The following is a 21,671-nucleotide window of genomic DNA, read 5'->3' as shown; positions in this document are numbered from 1 at the left end:
GTTCCTAGATACTATAAAAAGGTATAATGAAGCATATGAATAATAAATACTATAGCCTATATTCGTTGATTAAGATGCATATGAAACATAAATTAAGTGTGTGTAATCTTACACTAGCATTCTAACACTGTACAATACTTTTCCATTAACATAGGAAATATAACATAGCTGGTTCGTGATAATCTTGAAACGTCTTTTTAGGGAAGAAACATTGTAATTTTTCAAACTAAATAAAAATAAAATCTCTTTAATAAACATAATTCTGTTGTCATGAATGTGGTTAAACCTTACGCATTTCAAATTTGCTTGGCTTTCAGTAGAAAGTCATATCCAAATTTTTTGCAAGGAAACCGTTGATTGAACTCATTTCAAGATCTAAATGGTATTCATATATCATCACCAGTTAAAATATGTGAGAAGTTTAAATTCAGGTTTAGAATAAGAGCCTATTCAAGTACTCATAGTAACTACAATCAAAATAAAGAACTTTCAGAGCGGTTCAGTTTAAGATTCGATATATATATATATATATATATATATATATATATATATATATATATATATATATATATATATATATATATATATATATATATGAGGTTTAACAAACTTTATAATTTAATTTATATTTATAAGATGAGGTTTAACAAAAAGGAAATTTTAACTACCCACAACTGTACTTATTTTTTCATTTCGGTGTTTTATTAGCTGTAATAATTGTGTGTATTAAAATTTAACGGCATTTATATAACTAATAAATTGACCATTTTTTATTCATATTGACGAATTTCTGTTGACGTAACCGTAGATTTTCAGATTAGCTCATTGCAATCGAACCTAATTTAATAATCGTAAGCTAGCAAACTTATTTAACCATGCTCAGTTTATACATGGACAAAATAATAAGAAAAAATGAAATGGAGATTCTATACATAGAACTAATTCTTTGGCTGAATATCCGTGACTAGTAGCAGGTAAGACTGTAAATGCAGTGACGTAGCCAATGGGAATGGATTTAAGGGTTAAGGACCCCTCCAAACATAGGATTTATTACATAAATATGTATTTTCTGATTATATATTTGCAATTTAAATATATTTCCCATAGCTGGATCCCCCTTCTTGACATTTTTTGACCCATTAGAAATAGATCCTGACTACGCCCTTCAGTGAACTCTAGCAATTACGGAAAGGAGCCGGGAAGGTTTCAGTTAAATTTCTATTTCCTGAACTAATTAAATGAAGAGAATATTTCAATGGGATAAAACCTAATCTTCAGCATCACTCCAATACCAAAGTAAAATTATGCTTAAATAAGCATGATTTAACAGAGATTTATTAAACAGTTATTACTAAGCCTCGAAGCTCAAGTCTGTTGAAGCAAAACATTTTGCACACTTTTTGCTCTGGAGAAGTAACTGTTGCGACTTCGTTGCGTTTGTAAGTTTCAACGGAATGCTCACTATTAACCCCCTTTTGTTTTCAATGCTATCATAAAACTAGTTTGTTGTGACTGGTAAGGTGGACGGCCTCAATCTGGACATCGATTGTCGAGCAGGTCAAGCAGAGCCATTTTAGTAAAAGTCGGGGCGACCGCACCAAGTGAGGTTAATACTGTCATTTTATCATCGGGTAGAAAAAGCGAATGTGCTGGTACATGGTGCTGAAGGCATCTTCTCGTAGAACATTTTCGTCCTTAAAATAAAAAGAGGTATATGGTTAGTATAGTTAGGTTAGTATAGTTAGGTATATAGTCAGAGGTATATAGAGGTATAGAGGTATATAGTTAGTTCGCACTATTATTGATACATGGTCTCCCCAAAAGAATAAATTCAGTGTTATATTCCTTACAACTAAGCGATATTTCTTGACTTATTAATTCCCAAATTAAATTTAGAAAATACTGATTGGAATTTCAAAAGTATAATTGAACTTGTGACAAAAAACAAATGTCGTTGAAACCTACCAGAAGCAAAAATACAAGGTTGTTCAAAACTAATTTAGGATTGTTCTTGACGATTCACAGATATTTCTTGTTTTGCTCTCGTAAGAGATAAAAATGAGGATTCAGGCGGTGGCCATATTAAATTTGATATAAGTTTTTGATATAATTTAACTTGTGAAAAATGTCATTGAAACCTGGCAGAAGCGAAAATACAAGAGGTTCAAAACCAATTCAGATTTGTTCTTGACGATTCATGGACAAGTCTTGTTTTGCTCTCGTAAAGAGATAAAAATGAGGATTCCGGCGGTGGCCATATAAGATTTTAAGGAAACATTTTCTTCAAATTTTTCTGTTCGCGGATATATAATGCCGAAGGATGCCTAAGACAGTCTTATAAGTTGTCTTTGAAACTCCTTGGTGTTTTTGAACATCCAGTGACATTCCTGACAATTATTTTTCCTTCAAATTATGCTTACGTCAGTCAAAGAACCCATGTACTCTTCCATTGAAATTGAACCGGTGAAGGACAGTGTGTAGCCACTTGTTTTTAAATAAACTGCAAGCTAAATATTATAACTATAGGTAAATCTGTTTGCCAGTCTAAGTGTGCATGTGCTTATGTCCAGGCCTATCAAAAATATGTCCGGATAATTGATAGGTTTGCAGCAGTGTAAATTGGAATGTGGGTAATTCTCCCCCTTGAAGATCTCCTTTTTAAAGTAACTTTTTGGTATTTTAAGTGAAAATGGCTTTTTCTGGTATTTTCCATGTGAAAGAAAATTGAAAAAAATAATAAAACTCCCCTTGTAGATTTTTTTTATCTCCTCCTTCATTTCCGCGAATGAAGTCTCCTCCTTCATTTCCGCGAATGAAGGCTACTATACATTTGTACATTTCTAAAAGCTTATATTAAGCCTTAAAGACATGAGTTCAGAATAGAGTCAATAACATTAAAAAACAAAGAGCCACTCTAGGAATTTCTTTGTGTTGATCTTTCACAACAAAATGGAATAGGTTAGGCACCTTTAGCTTGCAGCTATTTTAGTGAATTCGATTAAATTCAAGTTTAATTCAAATTTTGCAAAATTTCGAGTTTTTTTTATCGAATGCTATAGTTGAAAACTTGTAGTTTTGTTTATCCACTTAAGTTAAAATAATGTTAGGAAATAAATGTTTTTCAAAGAGGATACAGCTTGCTACCATTCTCCGTAACGAACATCACGATTTTATGAGTCTCCCACAGAACTGATCGACATAACATAGAAAATAATTGCAACAATAGCTAGTGCCCACATTTGTCTTGGTTACTGCAATAACTATCTTGAATTCCTTTATAAACCAAGTTGTATATGTAAAAATTATCTTTTACTGATAATTGAAAATCTAGCTTATGAAAAAACAAAACTGTATGTACATTTCACATCAGACATGTAGCGTAGAAATAGCATCTATTTCCAAACCAAAAAAGAGCTGATTTGTGCATTACACACCTACGTAATATATTCAAGCAGGTGAGAAGTGAAAAGCCCGTTTTCAATTCCCTGGCATGCCTTAGTGAAATGTTGAATAAAAAAAAAGAACAGACTTTGTATTCTTCTATCAAATGACCTTTTGAAAGAATGAAGCAACCAGTCAGAGCCATTTCGAGACGTGATGACCTCATTCCTACAACTTAACATATAAACAAATACTCGAAAATAGTTCCTAGAATAAATGAATGCCAGTTTAATCAAGATGCATCAAAAGCCAAAAACAGAAAGGACACCGATGTAAATAAGAAAGCTAAATAATTATTTATATTAGTTAGGGTTCGTGCTTCGCCGCTCTTGAGAGAAATTTATAGATAAGTATTATAATAGTAGAACAACTTCAATTATCAAAATAATTATATATCATATTAATAGCACAGCAAAAGCATAGCATACGAGGCTGTACTATTAGACAACAAATAATCACGAGAAAAACAACTGAAAATATACATATGGTAAAGACTAAGCAATTATTCGGGAAATTTTACAACGCAGGCCGCTTTGTTTCGGGCGCTTGTTTTGCAGCAAATTTTGCCGCTTGTTTCGGGCGCTTGTTTTGCAGCAAATTTTGCCGCTTGTTTCGGGCGCTTGTTTTGCAGCAAATTTTGCCGCTTGTTTCGGGCGCTGTTTTTAAGATAGTTGAAAGTCTGCTTAAAAGAGTTTAAATATAAAAATCCAGGGATGTCTGGAGTTTAATGGATGATCACGGATTATTATTTTGTCGATATAAACTTATTTGAACAAAAACTGTTTCGATATTGGGTGATAGTAATTAGGAGCAGCAATATGGACCCAGTCCCAACACCCACAAATGCAGCTGGATGTAGTCTAAGGTGTTTACAAAATTCAATAAAAAAAACACTACTTTTCGCATGCTATGCTTTTGCTGTGCTATTAATATGATATATCATTGTTTTGAGATATAACGAAACAGTAATCATATTTCCTTTTACAATAATTTTTTCGATATTTTGATAATTGTTCCATAACTGCGGTTATCGCTTGCGAGCCTTTCAGGCATCAAAGATGAGGAGGCGGATTTTAATTCCGTGTCCATCTCCTAAAATGCTCGTTTTTGCATTTTGCTACCATTTTGCAAAATTCCTTATAAAACTAATATGCTTTTTCTGAGTTTTGCTGAATTTGACTTCCTCAAAAGGTGCAATCTCCCACTCAAAAAAACGTTGTGATACCATATGTCCGACTCACTATATGTCCAAATTTTAGGCAAAATTCATATTACAAGATTATAATTTTAATTCAAAATAAGAAGAGAGCGTTCCTGACTGAAAGCTCCTATTTTATGATGATCAGTAAACTTACCACTAAACTAAAATGATGTGGCAAGAAAAAGTAAAGAAATCTAAAAGGAAAAACTATAATTTTTTTCTAATTTGAAGACATGACAGTGTTTCTTTTTATAACCTTGCATACTCATAAGGTGCGATAATATTTATTTCCAAAAGGGCACCACAAACGCTAACGAGCCAAATTTCCCACATAGGACAAGTAAAAAAAGGAAAAAAGTCCAGGGCTTGTTTCCCAAAAAGTTTATTCAGGTGTTTTCATGCCATATTTTTCAATATTTTTCATATAACCAACTTTGTTTGTGGGTTGAAAGAACTTGGCATATGGCATACTCATTTGCATTGAGTCAAATTCATTAAACAATTTCAAGTCCTTAGCGTTTATGCTGCCACGTGTTTTTAACTGCATTTTCACACAAATATATTTTTACGTTCCATAACTAAATTTATACCATCTACCTCAGAGGCTTTTAATATAATTCGTCTTTATAACCTATATAAAAGTGATGAAATATTCTTTTTTTCTTCAACAGATAAGTTTACATGCGAGGATTTTATTTGATGACCACGGTTCGTCTTTTCTTGCTCTAGCTTCTCTGATTGCACACAGGCGTAATTTACGTATTTTCACATTTTATCATGAACACCGATGTAACACAGATAGATGTTGAGAAATGCAGTCACAAAAAGTGTTAAATCCCATGTCGACACCAAGGTTGAAAAATAAATTTCAGCATTGTTTATTTGTCTTTTCTTCCATTTATCTTCGTGCATTCGGCAAATGCGTCTGAGAATGTTTCCACCTTTGCCGGTTGTATTGTAGCTTTTTTTTTAACACATGGCGGCTCTGCATTTATTTTTTTACTTTTGTTTATCTGTCTTCAGTTACTCTCATTTTCTGGCTCTCTTAGCACTGTGGAGGCTTACGACTCCTTTGTTTATTTTCATTTACCTTTAATCCAAATCCTTGATTTCCGGGAAGTTGGGAAGCCTATTCTAAACCAGAGAAGGAAAAAATTGACCACCAAAATAGTTTAAGCAGTCTCCATAACTAAGGAATAAAATTTGTTTATTGGTTTTCAAAGCCTGCTTTGTACTAGCTATGGAAAAGGTCATGTCTACCTTTTAACATAAAGATGTCTATGGAATAGATTAAATGACAGCATATAGCTTGCAGTTGAAAGTCAATTGAAAAAAATGAACAGAGGCCAGCTTTTTGCTAGTTTATTGCATCCTGAAAATTCCATTCTGAATATATAGTTGGACTCCAGGTTAGCGACGAAACCTGACCGAGAAATATTTAAAATCTGGCGTCTATTTTTTTTCCTATCGCAATGGTAATGAAACTCCTGCAAAACCCAAAATGTATATGAAGAGAATATTATCATCCAAATAAATGATAATGCAAGTTCCGACAGAAGCACTTTTTTTGAAATTTCCCCTATCGTTTCGGAAAAATTCCTGCGGTTCCTTGTTCATGAGCACGCACAGAAGTTTCCCTATCTACCTGTACCCCAAGTACCTTCGATTATCTCATTAAATCAAAGCCCTATTCTTCCCATTATTATTGCGAAAAATAGACACATGAATTCTCCAAGAAAAAATTATTATTTTTATATCCTTTACAAGAAAAGATGAATAGTGAATAGGTTTTGATCTTTTAATGGAAATTTTCCCCATTGGGACAGTTTGGGAATCTTTCTTTTTTCTGTTTCCCCAACTTTTGGAACTTGAACGGTCGGTACTGTTGAGCTCCCCGAACGTTCAAAGTTTCTTTAAAAGTTAAAAATAATTCCCTTTTCTGAATATCCAGGCCATAGGAAGTAGGGTAAATCAATTACATGAACCGCGCAGAGACGTGTATTCAGACACACAAGGGGAAAAAAACTAGTATAACGGTGTCAAAAATAACTAAAGAACATTCAGAATCAGATGTTAGCAACATTGATATTTATTTAACGCTTATATTGGTAACTGTTCTGTTCTAGATCTACTAACAATGAAGATTATTTTCCAGAGCTAGCTAGATCCACCATCTGACCTCGATTCATTTGAAATTTGCTAGGACTATGCTAAGGTTTAACTCTTTCTCACGACTCTACTGTTTAAAACAATAAACACTTTAGCGTAAAGAGCGGGGCGTTGACGAGGGGACAGCCCCTTCCATATGGGGAATAATTTCTGTTTGTTTTAAGTTTGAATGTCGCTCCTTACTTTCAGTTAAAAAAAAATTATTTAATAATAGTATAAATAGATTTTGTGAAATAATGTCCCAGTATTTGTTGAAATCCTCTTTGTAAATGAAGCAGTTAACCAAATTAAGACGCCTTCTTAACATGGAAAATATAAAAGGATACGGTAATTTTCATTTATCTTGGCAATATTTTTTTGCTGGGAATCGTTCTAATCTTTGAAAAGAGTTTTCAATAGTCTATACAGTAATTTCAATTCTAAACTTCGTGTTTCCCTTTAGGATGCAACCTAACGAAGAAACATTTCTTGAAGTGCATCCATCATCTAGCGTCTGCAAATATCATTAGTTAAATCATAACAACAATAAATCATAATCAGTTAGTAAAACCGTAACAGCGAATTAGATAAAAACGGATGATTATTTTGAAAAGAAACACATCTAGCCTAGTAAAACGAACGATTGACACATAAGAGTGTAACTAGGAATAAAACACAATAAATGTGTTTTAGCAACAAATAAAGATGAGGAAATATTCAATGGGATAACAGTTCTTTTGTCCTTTTACCAAATAATCAGGGTTAGATCATTCCTTTTATATACGAGACCGTCACTATATCCTAGACCACAACCCTATCCCTCATTGTTATTTGTCCTGCTTTCTACCTAGACTCTGTCAAGACAGCCGAAAGCAGGAGGCGCAACAGGGTACTACCTGCTGCATACAATTTTGGTTAAAACAGGCCTATTATTTCGACCTTTTTTTTCAGTCCCGACCTCTTCCACTTTTATTAATACAAATTTCCTGTTCCATTGCTTGATCATTGTTCCAGCGGTAATACAGGACAAAGAGGGAACACGTCTTTTCATATAAACAATTTGCTTTAAAACTTTTTAATTAATACATATGACTATTATTCAGGCTCAAACACATTCGTTTTACCTGAAGCATATATTCTGGATTTGGGTAGGGTAACTACTGCACGTTTGGTTTGTTAGATTTTTAGGATTTCAATTGTTGTTAGTTGTCCCTTTCTAAATTTTTCATCATTTATTCTAGTTCTCAGCTATTTGAACTTTCCATAGCTATAATTTTTCAGGTAATTAAATTGACTACTTTAAGATACATTACTGGGCTAACGTGATATGTTAAATAATTCATCAGAAGTTTTAATTTTTCGATTTTTAACCAGTTCCTCTCACTTGTGTAATTGAATATAGGGTTGAAATTGTTAGTATCAACGTAAGAGCGCAGGGATCGAGAGGATAATCCCCTCCTTCGATTGGCTGAACCTATCTCTCTAGAACAGTTTCCAGTTTTGGAAAAATACGAAGTAACAAACTCTGTCTCCCCAGATAGCTTGCGTGTACTTCAGGAGTAGCATGATCATGTCGAGCAGGACCAGCTTTTGACAACATAGTCCTTACTGTGTTAGCAGCTTTGGGTGATTTTTTAGTAATGTATGCAGCTTATTAACAAAGGTATGTTGCGGGTGCAAAATCTTAGTCTTCTAAAATGAATTTCTTGAATTATACTTGGGACTATACTGGTCTCCTAAGCTTCAAAGGTGTATTTTAAGTAGCTCTAGCTTTTGACAACACAGTCTTTACTGTGTTAGTAGTTTTGGGTGATTTTTTAGTAATGTAGGCTATGCAGTTTTTCCATAAATAATTAGGGTCAAATAAGGTAAAGTAGCTTTGTATTCGTTTTTCCAAATCAAGAACCGAATATGAAGTGCAGTATATCACTTAAAATAGAATCATATATCACCTAAAATAGTCTGATTTGTTGGTACTTTTAGGTTATTCCGAAATAAGGTACGACTTTTCTTTCGAGGAAGAAGGGCAATTGAAAAAGTACCAAGCAACATGAGCCTTTACGGTTTGGGAGGCCAACACAGCTTATATATGGCAAGTATCCATGGGGAAAAGGTCACTAAATCGCGTTATAATTCAAAATCTTTTCTAGTGCAGACAAAGCAAACTCATCTTTGTGGGTTCCACCAGGGAGGAGGGGTATCAGTTAGGTTCGTTCTATTGGAAAACTAAACTTATAAAAAATTTGAAAAAAATCTTGTAAGAAGAGGAAAAGCATGAGACTTTTCCGACGAAAAAAAAAATAAATCTTTGACCCTTTCCTGAAAACAATTACTAGGATTTCCCTGTGCTGACGCCCACATCCTTTAGTATACACAATAGAGGAAAAGATTGTTGCTTTTTATCATTTAGTCACGTGTTTCTTAACACCTAGACAAATTAAGACATCATCTCTGGTTAGTTATTGGTAGGTGAAGCTCGTTAAAAACATGCTGGGTAAAGATCCATAACTACAAGATGTTTTAGAAGTTAACATAAGACATAATTTTTATTCAACATGGGTGGCCAATGAAAAACAACTAGCAATCTGTTGGCAATGATAACATGCAAGAAAAATCACCGCGGTTTCCCAAGAGATTTCTACATCAAGGATAAAAAAAAACTAATGCCCTTTAAAAATTCCAAGAGAAGATGGACAAAGTTCTAAGCCATAGATTACTGTTAAAGCTTTGCCACGTCACCAGTACTTTGAATTATAAGAACAGCCATTACTACACACAACCAAAATTAATTACTAGGGATTGCTAGAAGATTTTTGGTGTTGGAGGGGGGAGTTAAAAAGATCCCTATGGATAAAATCATTCAAATTATCTGCCCATTTTATCCTGTTCTTTTGTCAGAGTTTTCTTGAGCAAGATCAGCAGACAGTTTTTATAGGTCATTCACCCCGTATCTTTTGTGCACAAATGGTAATTAAAATGTAAACAAGAAAATTATTTCAGAAGCTATATACATGAGCAAACAACTTCATGACAATAGCATAGAGTAAAAAAAATAGCTAACTATTAAACGCTTTAGTTTTTTTTTAGCAGTATTAGTAAACTAATAGACCACCTCTTCCTTTTTTCAGAGATACCCTGTCTAGAACCGCCAATCAAACAGCCAGCAAATGTTCGAAGAAATAAAAAACACGAAAAGATTCTTCATCATTATTATATAGGAGATCGAATTTACAATAATAATTTCAGTCTTTCTTTAAAAGATAGAAAATTCTCCTATTATCTTATTCTATCCAAAATTCTGTATCATCTTATTTTTCACCGAACTTTCAAATGCACACCTGGACGGGAGTTAAGGTGATTGGCTCAGGAGGTGTTTAAAATTTGCTTCTTCTCAGCTAAATGACCGAAAAGCATAGCAAATGCACAAATGTTTAATATGGGATGTAAATATGGCATCTTTCCGGCATGAAAAATCTATTAAACCATTGCCTTCCTTGCAAACTTTTCATTGGTTTATTAAGTCCAGCCAGCCCCCTCTCCCTCCGAAAAAATTATACGCGTGCCAATGATAGTTCACCTTAAATGTTTGGGCTTATTAAAATTAAGATTTTCAATATGTCAATTAAAAGTAAAATATTTCTTAAATGTAGACGTAAAATATTCAATTTTAGCTTCATGTTTCGTAAAATAGGATGAATAAGATACCGTAAATTCAAAAATAAGTAAAGTATTACCGTAGATCAAAATAAATATCCATTAAGTTTGATCTTTATCGGGTCTTCAGGCGTAGCTAACATTTTGGCTGAAAGGCTTACTTGTGAGAATAGAGGCAAAAATAGTCTTTAAAGGGTGGGACGAAACAGGACAAAATATCTTTTAATCCACATTTTGATGACTATTTTTGATTAATTACTCATATTTGTTTGTTCTTTTTGTTTCCGGGAGATATCCCTCCTCCGGCTACTCGTCTTATAGTCCATAGTACTGATTAAAGAAACGATAACGTAATTGTAATTATAGTTAAAAGGCAATTATAACGATGCATTCATAACTTAATTATTGCTATTATTTATTACAGCTTGATAGCTAAAAACAAAATACAAAGCTCTAACAGTAAAAGAAATGGAAAATTAGAAATACCAAGAGAGTATAGAGTGTCAAAAAGTAGCGGCTATCTACAGTGCATACAGCGAGTTATTACCTATTTCCCCAAATATAATGCCAGGGTCCGTAGGGTAGCGTCTAGACTCAAGTGATCTCTTGGAATATCTGGATAGGAAAACAAAAAGAAATAAAACAGGGGTAGGGATATAGCAGCAACTACGAAAGCACTAATCAAATGTTAAAAAGCACTTAGGAGTTAAGGTTTCAAAAACAGGAATCATTGGTTAATCATAGACTTGACCAGGACTAATCAATGGGAGTGGTGGGGGGTGTATTAGTATAATTGCACTTAAATAAAATGTCGTCTAGTATTTCCGTGCACCATTTGTCTAAAATAAGTGAAATAGTTAAGTGAAATGATATACCCACTGAAATGCTGGGTGAAAGTTCAAATACCCATCTCCCCTGTTCCTGGTTACGCCTATGTAATTAACTATAAGTCGCTGAAATTTATTATAAGGAATAGCCAAAAGCAAAAGTATGTTATTAAAATTAATTAAAATATACGTAACCATATCCTTGATACTCAATGCGCGTTTTTAAGACTTTTGCAGAAAACGAGCTATTCAGAAGCCAAATCAATTATGCTCTCTAATCATGTTTATATAGTTAGCATTGAAGAAGTTGATTGAGTTTTAATTATATTTCCTACACAGAAGTAATCTATTTTGGGAGGAGGGGACATTATGGATAAATCTAGGATAGATTCAGCTTTGAAAAACGCTTTCAATCGACGAATTATGTTGAAGATATAAGTTACTGAAAAATCATAATAATTTTTATATATCGATGGGGAATTTGAACAAGTTCGATATTATAATTTCTGCATTCATCCTCTTGTATATATTCATAAGAAAATCCAAGTTGAGTCAATAGACTCATTTATTCCTATGTTTATGAGGTTACTCCGAGCAAGTGAAAGCTTAGAGAGGGTTAATTGTACTGATTTTTTAGTATTCTCTTGTATTGATTTTTTTTTCTTTATGTGATTTTGTTGGTTTATTTTCTTGAATAAATCCCGTTATTAACTTGTAAAAAATATTCATTCATTCAATTATTCAAAAATTAAAAATCAATGCTATGAAATGACAAACATATTTTGAGGTCAAATATTAATAAATTGTTTTTTCTTCTTTCTTTTTTTTTGAGGGGGGGGGGGGGTAAACTTGACAAATTCTATAGAAAATTGCCGTAACATATTATCCGTACTCAGACACATGAGTGGATATGATGAAAATCCTGAAATTCTTGTAACCCGAGGTTTTGGTATATTATAATTTAAATTAACAATGCATCTCTTTTTCCGTACTTTTGTCGTTAGTCACTTATTCAAGTTGTCAAAAGCAAAAAAATGTGATGAAAATTCACTTAAGCGTCCGTAACCATATGAAGCGATATCAACCCTCAGTTCAAATACTTCAACCATGGTAATTTGAATGGTTCAAATTACCTTTATGTTACACGACACAGATTTTACAGGAAAAAAAACGAAGAACATTTTTTAATACTATGTACTAGTGAATAGTAGGTTTCATACAAAAAACAAAGGCTTTTTGTAATTGTTCAAAATATGAAAACAAATCATCGTATTAGAAGCACCAATCCTAGCTCTTTCTGTGAGTGAAAAAATGAGAAATAAGGACAAGAAAACACATTGGGCCAGTCAATCAAAACTTCTGAGTTTTAAGGAGGCTGAGTTTTAAGGTTATAAGCACCAGTTTTATACAAACATGGTGTAGCCTGTGTAACACAACGTATGAGACCAGGAAAAGAAATGATTTAATAAATGAAAATTAAAATCAAATAGGCGACAAAACAAGGATTTTGTCAGCCAGTAACGAAATATGGAGACGAAGAACAAGTAAATATTTCGATAAGAACCTCCACCAAGTCGTCTTCAGTGCTCATAAAAAGACAAAAAAAAATTGACCTTTCGAAGTGAACCTAACAAGAGGAGAATATATACTGAATAAAAAAAAGGCCAGAAATAAATGAAAGAATATTCACCAGTTGGATTGAGCAAGTATTCTTGGCCTCGCAATAGAATTTGCCTTTCTGTAACTTCAATTTTCATTAGATTAAATAATTTTTTTTTAACTTAAAGTAAGGAGCGACATTAAAACTTAAAACTAATAGAAATTATTCAGTATATGAAAGAGGCTGTTCCCTCCTCTACGATTCACTCTTCACGCTAAAGTTTTTTTTTTATTGTTTTAAAAAGTAGAGTTGTGAGAAAGAGTCAAACTTTAGTTTAAAGAGCGGTGCGTTGAGGAGGAGACAGCCCTTTTCATACACGGAATATTTTCTGTTCGTTTTAAGTTTTAATTTCACTCCTTACTTTCAGTTAGAAAAATTTATTTTTTTATTTAATTTATGAACATTTTTGAATTAATGCAGGTTTTGATTTTGGCTCACCGTACATGAAAATTAAAACATAATTTGCATATAAATTTTACTTTTTTGGCTAAATGGCTTTTTCAAAGTTTTGATTAGACGATTTTGAGAAAAAAGGTCGTGGGAGGGGTTAAGTTACCCTCCAATTTTTTGTTACTTAAGAGGCCACTAGAACTTTTAATTTTATTTACAAACGTTTTTATTAGTAATAAACATATATAACTTACAAATTAACTTTACGTAACGAACTTCTATATTCGTATATTTTTAATACGTATATGAGGGGGCTCGTCCCCTCGTCAGTACCTCGCTCTTTACACTAAAATTCGAATTTTGTTCCAATTCTTTAAGAATTACCCCTGAATCACAAAGGCCGTTTAATTAGAATAAATAGTTCTTTTGAACTAAAAATACTTTAGCGTAATGAGTGAGGTATGGAGAAGAGGATGAACCCCCTCAAATATGTAATAATTCCTGTTCGTTTTAAATTTTAATGTCGCTCCTTACTTTCAGTTGAAAAAACTTGTTTTTTTTTTGTCTCATTTATTTTTTAAATAACACTGGAGAATCCAGCGCTCCCTTCAGGGAAATTCTCTTTCCCCATGATAAATTCCTCCATGGAAAGATCGTCTCACGTAACCCCCTCCTCGTGATCCCCCCTACGATCAGAAAAAATCCCCCTGAAAATGTCAGTATACTTCCCAGTAACCAATACTATATGTAAACAAATGGGCAAAGTCCATAACTTGCAGCCCTTCCCCTGGGGACTGTGGGGATTAAGTCTTCCTCAAAGACATAGCTATTAGATTTTTCGAACTGTGGTGAACAAAATAGCTATCTCAAAATTTTGATCCGGTGATTTCGGGAAAAATGAGCGTGGGAGGGGGACTAGTTGCCCACCATTTTTTTGGGTCACTTAAAAAGGGCACTAGAACTTTAAATTTCCGTTAAAATGAGCCCTCTCGTGACACTCTTGGATCACTGGGTCCGATAAAAATAAAGACGGATCCGTGATCTTTCTTCTGGCAGAAAATACAAAATTCCACATTATTGCAGATAGGAGCCTGTAACTTCTACAGTAGGGTTCTCTGATACGCTGAAGCTGATGTTGCGATTTCTATTAAGATTCTATAAGTTTTAGGAGATGTTTCCCCCTTTCTTCGAAAATAAGGCAAATTTTGATGGGTAAAACTAAACTTAATGATACTTATATATTTAAAACCAGCATAAAAATCCGATTATTTTGATATAAATATTGGTATCAAAATTTTGTTTTTTAGAATTTCGGTTACTATTAAGCCGGGTCGCTCCTTACTACAGTTCGTTACCACGAACTGTTTGATATGCGGTCAGGTTGTCTTAAATTAGACTGGGCGAAAATATTGATTGAGTCTTTTGATGTTAAGTTTCTCTTTATGTATTAAGCTTCTCTGTATGCCTCTCTTTCTGTTTTCGATCATTATTGCCGTTTTTATACAATAACCCGTCTGATTTTGTGCTTAATGATATTCAGTCTTATTTTCAGTCCTGCTTTTTTAGCAAACACTTTTTCAAAAATAAACTTATTGCGACCAACACATAGCAAAAAAAGAGAAGACTAAGAAGCAATGGAAAAGCAAAGAATAAAACAATAATCGACAATGCAGTTAAAAAAAAAATCATAAAGCGACCGGTTGCAAGCAAAGTAACTGCTAATGCGGGCTCCCACGGCGCCAATGAAGTTAATAAAGCTGTCCACAAAGTTAATAAACCGTTTTCCTCGCATAACTTTGTTGACGCTATTGCTATCGGAAAAAAAATTGAACTTTATTTAACTTTTTCAAGAAAGTCTGCCAAGTTTAGCCAATAGCAGAAGACGAATGGAGAATTTCATATATACAAATATACAAATTAGTGTCTAGAAATATAATAATATATGCTTGTTTAAATATTTTGCTTTGTAAAAGAAACAAAAAATATTTTCATTTATTAGTAAATGGAAAAATAATTCGGTTTTCTCAGCTCCATGTCTGACTGTTTCAGTTACTTTCTATGAAAATTTGCTGTAAAGTCAAAACTATAAAATTTGTGTGCGAGTAGGACAAACTTTATGGTTCGCACTTTATGAAAAACTTCATTAACTTTATTGACTCCGTGGGAGCTCTGAATAAGGCATAGAACTGTTACATATAACTTGTGCCAAGAGCACTAAAATTGTCATTATTCAAAGGAAGCAACATACAGAAGATATTGCATCATGGGAAAATGTCAAAAAAGTTTAGCAAGGCAGTTGATGGCATTATTTTATTAGTCTTTACCTTTAGACTTCTGAATATATTATTAGCATTGCCCATCGACACATTGAATACATATGAAGAGACGAATGGACAGTCAATTATGGAGCATCATCTTCACTTTTCTGAGACCAAAGGATTTCGATGTTCACCCCTAATCTAGTTTATGAACACCAATTCTACTGACAGTCAAAATCCTTTGATTCCCAGAATAAGAGGAATCCAAGGTCAGACATTCGTTGATTAGAAAAGATAACTTTTTGGATATTTAATTTCTCAACACAGCGCTGCTGCATAATAGTAAGGATTTAATGTTTTTAACATTAAATTATGTAATAATTTAATTAATTAAATTATGTAATAATTTAATTTAGTTTAATAATTTAATTAAACATTAAATTAAATTAACATTAATTATGTTTTTAACATAATATTTAATGTTTTAATTAAAGAGACGAAAAAGGATGTTTCACTTAGATCTATGGGCACAATATGGGCGCAATCTATCGAAAAAAAATTGGTTGCCAAACTAGCCTCTTCTGGTATCAATATCTGCCGGTCAGTGACGAGATGTTAGACTTGCTTACTTTATTTGAGCTTAAGTTTAATTCTTTGCTCGCAGCATTTTTGATTCTAAAAAAATATGGTTTTTCTTGGCCCGTACATAAGCCCACTGCCATGTTTTTGTATGTCTTTTTTTTGCACTGTCTTCTACTAAATTTTTGCCTACATTTTCTATATTGACACCTTAAAAAGGCCAGATTAGGTTATATTGAGCTTTTAAGAGCAATGACCATAAGAAATTACTTAATGATTTCTTCCTTATTCCAACACTGAGGCTTAATATCTTTCCAGTCGGTTTGTTTTAATGAAAAGTTAATAAATACAGTAGTTTTTTGGAACAAAATTTCCTACAACAGCTAGTTTCCTTGCACTTTGGGGAATATATAAGTTGCGGTGCAATGAACATTAAAAGACAAGTGGAACTCTTCCAAACAGGGAAAATCAATGTAGATGGGACAGAAGGGCTTCCAGTCTGTCCCTCTGGGAGACGAAAACATAAAATTGTGTGACATTCAGAAAAATTCGGCGGTTTTTAGGCAAAATAGTTTTTTTTCCATACCTTGACCAAGCCCGAAAAACGTTTAGCAGGTTTGCTATCGATTTGAAAACTTATGGAAGATTACTTACGGAAAAATTTACTTATGGTAATAAAATTACCATAAATAAAATACCATAAATACCATAAAAATAAATTACCATAAATAAATTAACATAAATACCATAAAAATTACCATAAATAAATAAAAAATATTAATAAAAAAAATTACTTATTTATAAAAATTACTTTTGGAAAACTTATGGAAAAATTGCTATCTTATGGAAAATTTGACCACAAATATGTCGTACATTATAGCTTTTTTGTGTTTATTATTGAAAGACTGCACAGGGTTAGAAACTATTAGCTATAAACATTGATTAATTAATAAATGAATTAGTTACAATTTTTTTTTATGAGACCAATGAGTAGCATATAGTATACTGAGATTCTACCACGACCTCACTTCCCGTTGTTTTTTAACAGTAAACAGTAACAGTATTATGTATCATTAGTAAACAGTAACAGAATTATGTATCATTAGTAGTATTGTGCATTAGTAAACAGTAGCAATATTTGACGGTATTATGCCTTTTAACAGTAATGTCAAAACCTTTTTAGTATTTTTCTCTTAATAGTAGCTGGCCGCGTTGTGCTAAAAAAAGGAAAAAAAATAGAAGCATACAGATTTTTTATCAGATTTCTAAAATGCGCTCTACCATAGCTGTTCGGCATTCCTTACTTATTACTTATTATTACTTATTATTATACTTATTATTATTACTTATAAGTATTATAAGTAATTATATATAAGTAATTATTAATAATATTATAAGTAATAATAATGTAATATTAAATGTTACATTAAATAATGTTACATTAATTACATTTATTACATTAAATAATGTAATAAAGTAATATTAATAATTATTATAAGTAATTATTAATAATTATTATTATTATTATTACATATTATTATTACTTATTACTTATTATTATTACTTATTATTATTATTATTATATTACTTATTATTACTTATTATACTTACTTATAATTAGCATTATAAGCAGTTGATAAGTTGCTCTGGCAAGGAAAACAACCAGTGCCTATAGTAGCATTAGAACATAGACAGAAATCCCAAAATTGTAGGACACTCAGAAGAAATATGACGCTCTTCTTACAAAAAAACAACTCTGTGAACTGTCCCCTCCCCCCCGTAATGGAAAATCACTTGCAAGTTTTCCTTCTTGAAAAATTTCAACGGGAGGTCTGGTTGACCCAAGTGACACTACTTTGGTTTTATTTGGGGTAACTAATTTTGTCCTGTTGATATCAAGGAGCCTTTCGAAATCAAATATATAATTTTAATTTTCATCTAGGATCCTTCAAAATCTCTATTTTTTGTAAAGCTAAAAAATGGAACAAAAAAAAGATTGCTAATCCCTTCCAACAAAAGTTCCATTTTATAAGGCTAAAGCTAAAATGCTAAAAAAAAAGAATTATAATCCCTTCCGACAAAAGTTCCTTTCTTTAGTGCGTGTTTTATAAATTTTATACCCTTTATACCTACCCCAGTAATTACAACCCTATTGAAAATAAGAAGTCAAGCAGCTCGAAATACATATACTATTGGTTCGTGTCATGTAAACAAATTGCCAACTAAAATAGTGTCATTTAGTTTGTTTCTTTAGTGTCCCTTTTCCATGTTACGAAACGATGTAGGCGTGAGATTTAGCACAAAACTTTCATTTCCAAAGCTAAAAAATTCTTATTCACCAATTTACTATGTTGTCGTCATGTCAAATTATGCCGTCATTTCAATTTATTAAACAGTTATATAGCATCTGTCTCTCGGACATGTCATCAAAAATAGTCAAAATTCCAGAAAACACCGACGTTTTAGCAATCATCATTAATTCTACGAAAAAGACTGAGAAATCGGGTCGCATAAAGTTTCCAAATAAAAATGTAATCTATTAGTCATATTTACGCTAGCTGACATAAAAAAAAATATGTTTACTGTCAAATTTGCCATTACTAATTATACGGTTAACAACATGTAGATTTTGTTGCTTCTTGTTATGGCAGAAAAACAAATAAAAAAGAAATTATGAAGCTTAGTCAGGTCAGATACTTGTCAGGTAAAAAAATAGATTGTAGTATCAGAACCTAGCCCGTTAAATACCCCTTTTTCAAGAAGTAAAATTAAAAAGTTATATCCTATCCTAGCCACATTTTTTAGGCACCTTCTTTCAATAGCCAATAAAACAACTTCAGGATCCCAGCTTTTACGAACTGTATAAAAGTAACAGAGTTTCAACTCTTCACCGTAAACACAAGATTGTTTTTGCTATGCTACCAAATTATAACTTTCATCGTTTTTTTCTAATGTTGGAAATGAAAAGCTGTCAAACTCTATTTTTTTAGATGATTTTATAATTTGGTTGTCATTGTTCTACATAACTTTTACACTTACAAATACTCACAAACCTATTGCGTAAATTCGACAAGAAAAAAGCATAAAATAGGATTGCACTTACTTCCTAAGAGGTCTTTACTTTCACACCGTTGACCTTTATATCCTTCCGCACAGCTAAAAAAAAAAGGTGTTTTTTTTTAATGTATGGAAGAAAAATAGTAATAATGATTATAATTAACCAACTAAAGAATGGGATTTTGAAAAATAGCCTGAAACCCCTCAAAAAAGGCGCTGAATAAAAAAAAGTGCACCATTAGAATCCCCTTTGTCAAAACCTACCCACATGAAATTCTTGAACAACAACAAAAATCACGCTTTGCATAGGTGCCACTGATTTGTTCTCTTTCTTTTTTTTTTCTTTTTTTCTTCGCCACTAGTGGGGCACTAAGACATTACAAATTCAGATCAAATACTCTTCAGGTAAAATATTAACTGAAGCTGAATTTCGAAGAGACAAAGTCTTTCCTAACGAAAAAGGCAAATTCACCTTTCCTAAGAGGTTTGTTTATAGTTTGTCTTGTTTTTTGGTTTGGTTTGGTTTTGGTTTGGTTGTCAAAACCTCCGCACATGAAATTTGCAGCCCCCTTGAACAACAGCAAAAATCACACTTTGCATAGGTGCCACTGATTTGTTCTCTTTCTTTTCTTTTCTTTTTTTCTTCACCACTAGTGGGGCACTAAGACATTACAAATTCAGATCAAATACTCTTCAGGTAAAATATTAACTGAAGCTGAATTTCGAAGAGACAAAGTCTTTCCTAACGAAAAAGGCAAATTCACCTTTCCTGAGAGGTTTGTTTATAGTTTGTCTTGTTTTTTGGTTTGGTTTGGTTTTGGTTTGGTTGTCAAAACCTCCGCACATGAAATTTGCAGCCCCCTTGGACAACAGCAAAAATCACACTTTGCATAGGTGCCACTGATTTGTTCTCTTTCTTTTCTTTTCTTTTTTTCTTCACCACTAGTGGGGCACTAAGACATTACAAATTCAGATCAAATACTCTTCAGGTAAAATATTAACTGAAGCTGAATTTCGAAGAGACAAAGTCTTTCCTAACGAAAAAGGCAAATTCACCTTTCCTGAGAGGTTTGTTTATAGTTTGTCTTGTTTTTTGGTTTGGTTTGGTTTTGGTTTGGTTGTCAAAACCTCCGCACATGAAATTTGCAGCCCCCTTGGACAACAGCAAAAATCACACTTTGCATAGGTGCCACTGATTTGTTCTCTTTCTTTTCTTTTCTTTTTTTCTTCACCACTAGTGGGGCACTAAGACATTACAAATTCAGATCAAATACTCTTCAGGTAAAATATTAACTGAAGCTGAATTTCGAAGAGACAAAGTCTTTCCTAACGAAAAAGGCAAATTCACCTTTCCTGAGAGGTTTGTTTATAGTTTGTCTTGTTTTTTGGTTTGGTTTGGTTTTGGTTTGGTTGTCAAAACCTCCGCACATGAAATTTGCAGCCCCCTTGGACAACAGCAAAAATCACACTTTGCATAGGTGCCACTGATTTGTTCTCTTTCTTTTCTTTTCTTTTTTTCTTCACCACTAGTGGGGCACTAAGACATTACAAATTCAGATCGAATACTCTTCAGGTAAAATATTAACTGAAGCTGAATTTCGAAGAGACAAAGTCTTTCCTAACGAAAAAGGCAAATTCACCTTTCCTGAGAGGTTTGTTTATAGTTTGTCTTGTTTTTTGGTTTGGTTTGGTTTTGGTTTGGTTGTCAAAACCTCCGCACATGAAATTTGCAGCCCCCTTGGACAACAGCAAAAATCACACTTTGCATAGGTGCCACTGATTTGTTCTCTTTCTTTTCTTTTCTTTTTTTCTTCACCACTAGTGGGGCACTAAGACATTACAAATTCAGATCGAATACTCTTCAGGTAAAATATTAACTGAAGCTGAATTTCGAAGAGACAAAGTCTTTCCTAACGAAAAAGGCAAATTCACCTTTCCTGAGAGGTTTGTTTATAGTTTGTCTTGTTTTTTGGTTTGGTTTGGTTTTGGTTTGGTTGTCAAAACCTCCGCACATGAAATTTGCAGCCCCCTTGGACAACAGCAAAAATCACACTTTGCATAGGTGCCACTGATTTGTTCTCTTTCTTTTTTTTTTTTCTTTTTTTCTTCGCCACTAGTGGGGCACTAAGACATTAGAAATTCAGATCGAATACTCTTCAGGTAAAATATTAACTGAAGCTGAATTTCGAAGAGACAAAGTCTTTCCTAACGAAAAAGGCAAATTCACCTTTCCTGAGAGGTTTGTTTATAGTTTGTCTTGTTTTTTGGTTTGGTTTGGTTTTGGTTTGGTTGTCAAAACCTCCGCACATGAAATTTGCAGCCCCCTTGGACAACAGCAAAAATCACACTTTGCATAGGTGCCACTGATTTGTTCTCTTTCTTTTCTTTTCTTTTTTTCTTCACCACTAGTGGGGCACTAAGACATTACAAATTCAGATCAAATACTCTTCAGGTAA

At 32.8% G+C, this 21,671-nt stretch overlaps 1 protein-coding gene across 3 annotated transcripts in view; it reads right to left on the bottom strand.

Moving 5' to 3' along the window:
* Nucleotides 1-865: 865 nt before the first annotated feature.
* Nucleotides 866-21,671, bottom strand: part of LOC136031863 (pro-neuregulin-2, membrane-bound isoform-like) — a 116,160-nt gene continuing 95,354 nt past the window's right edge. For 2 of the 3 annotated variants that reach the window (XM_065711789.1, XM_065711791.1), the window contains exons 5-6: nucleotides 19,262-19,314; nucleotides 866-1,694 (exon numbers count right to left, since the gene is read on the bottom strand). In XM_065711789.1, the coding sequence (XP_065567861.1) occupies nucleotides 1,531-1,694; nucleotides 19,262-19,314 (217 nt within the window). In that variant the 3' untranslated portion in view covers nucleotides 866-1,530. Of the gene's footprint in view, nucleotides 1,695-10,991; nucleotides 11,060-19,261; nucleotides 19,315-21,671 lie in introns of all 3 variants that reach the window. The other variant, XM_065711790.1, reaches the window with a different exon arrangement.

This window comes from Artemia franciscana, chromosome 10 (genome assembly GCF_032884065.1).
Source record: "Artemia franciscana chromosome 10, ASM3288406v1, whole genome shotgun sequence".
NCBI lineage: Eukaryota > Metazoa > Arthropoda > Branchiopoda > Anostraca > Artemiidae > Artemia > Artemia franciscana.
The sequence above is the reverse complement of the archived record's forward strand: the minus strand, read 5'-3'. Positions and strand labels throughout refer to the sequence as shown.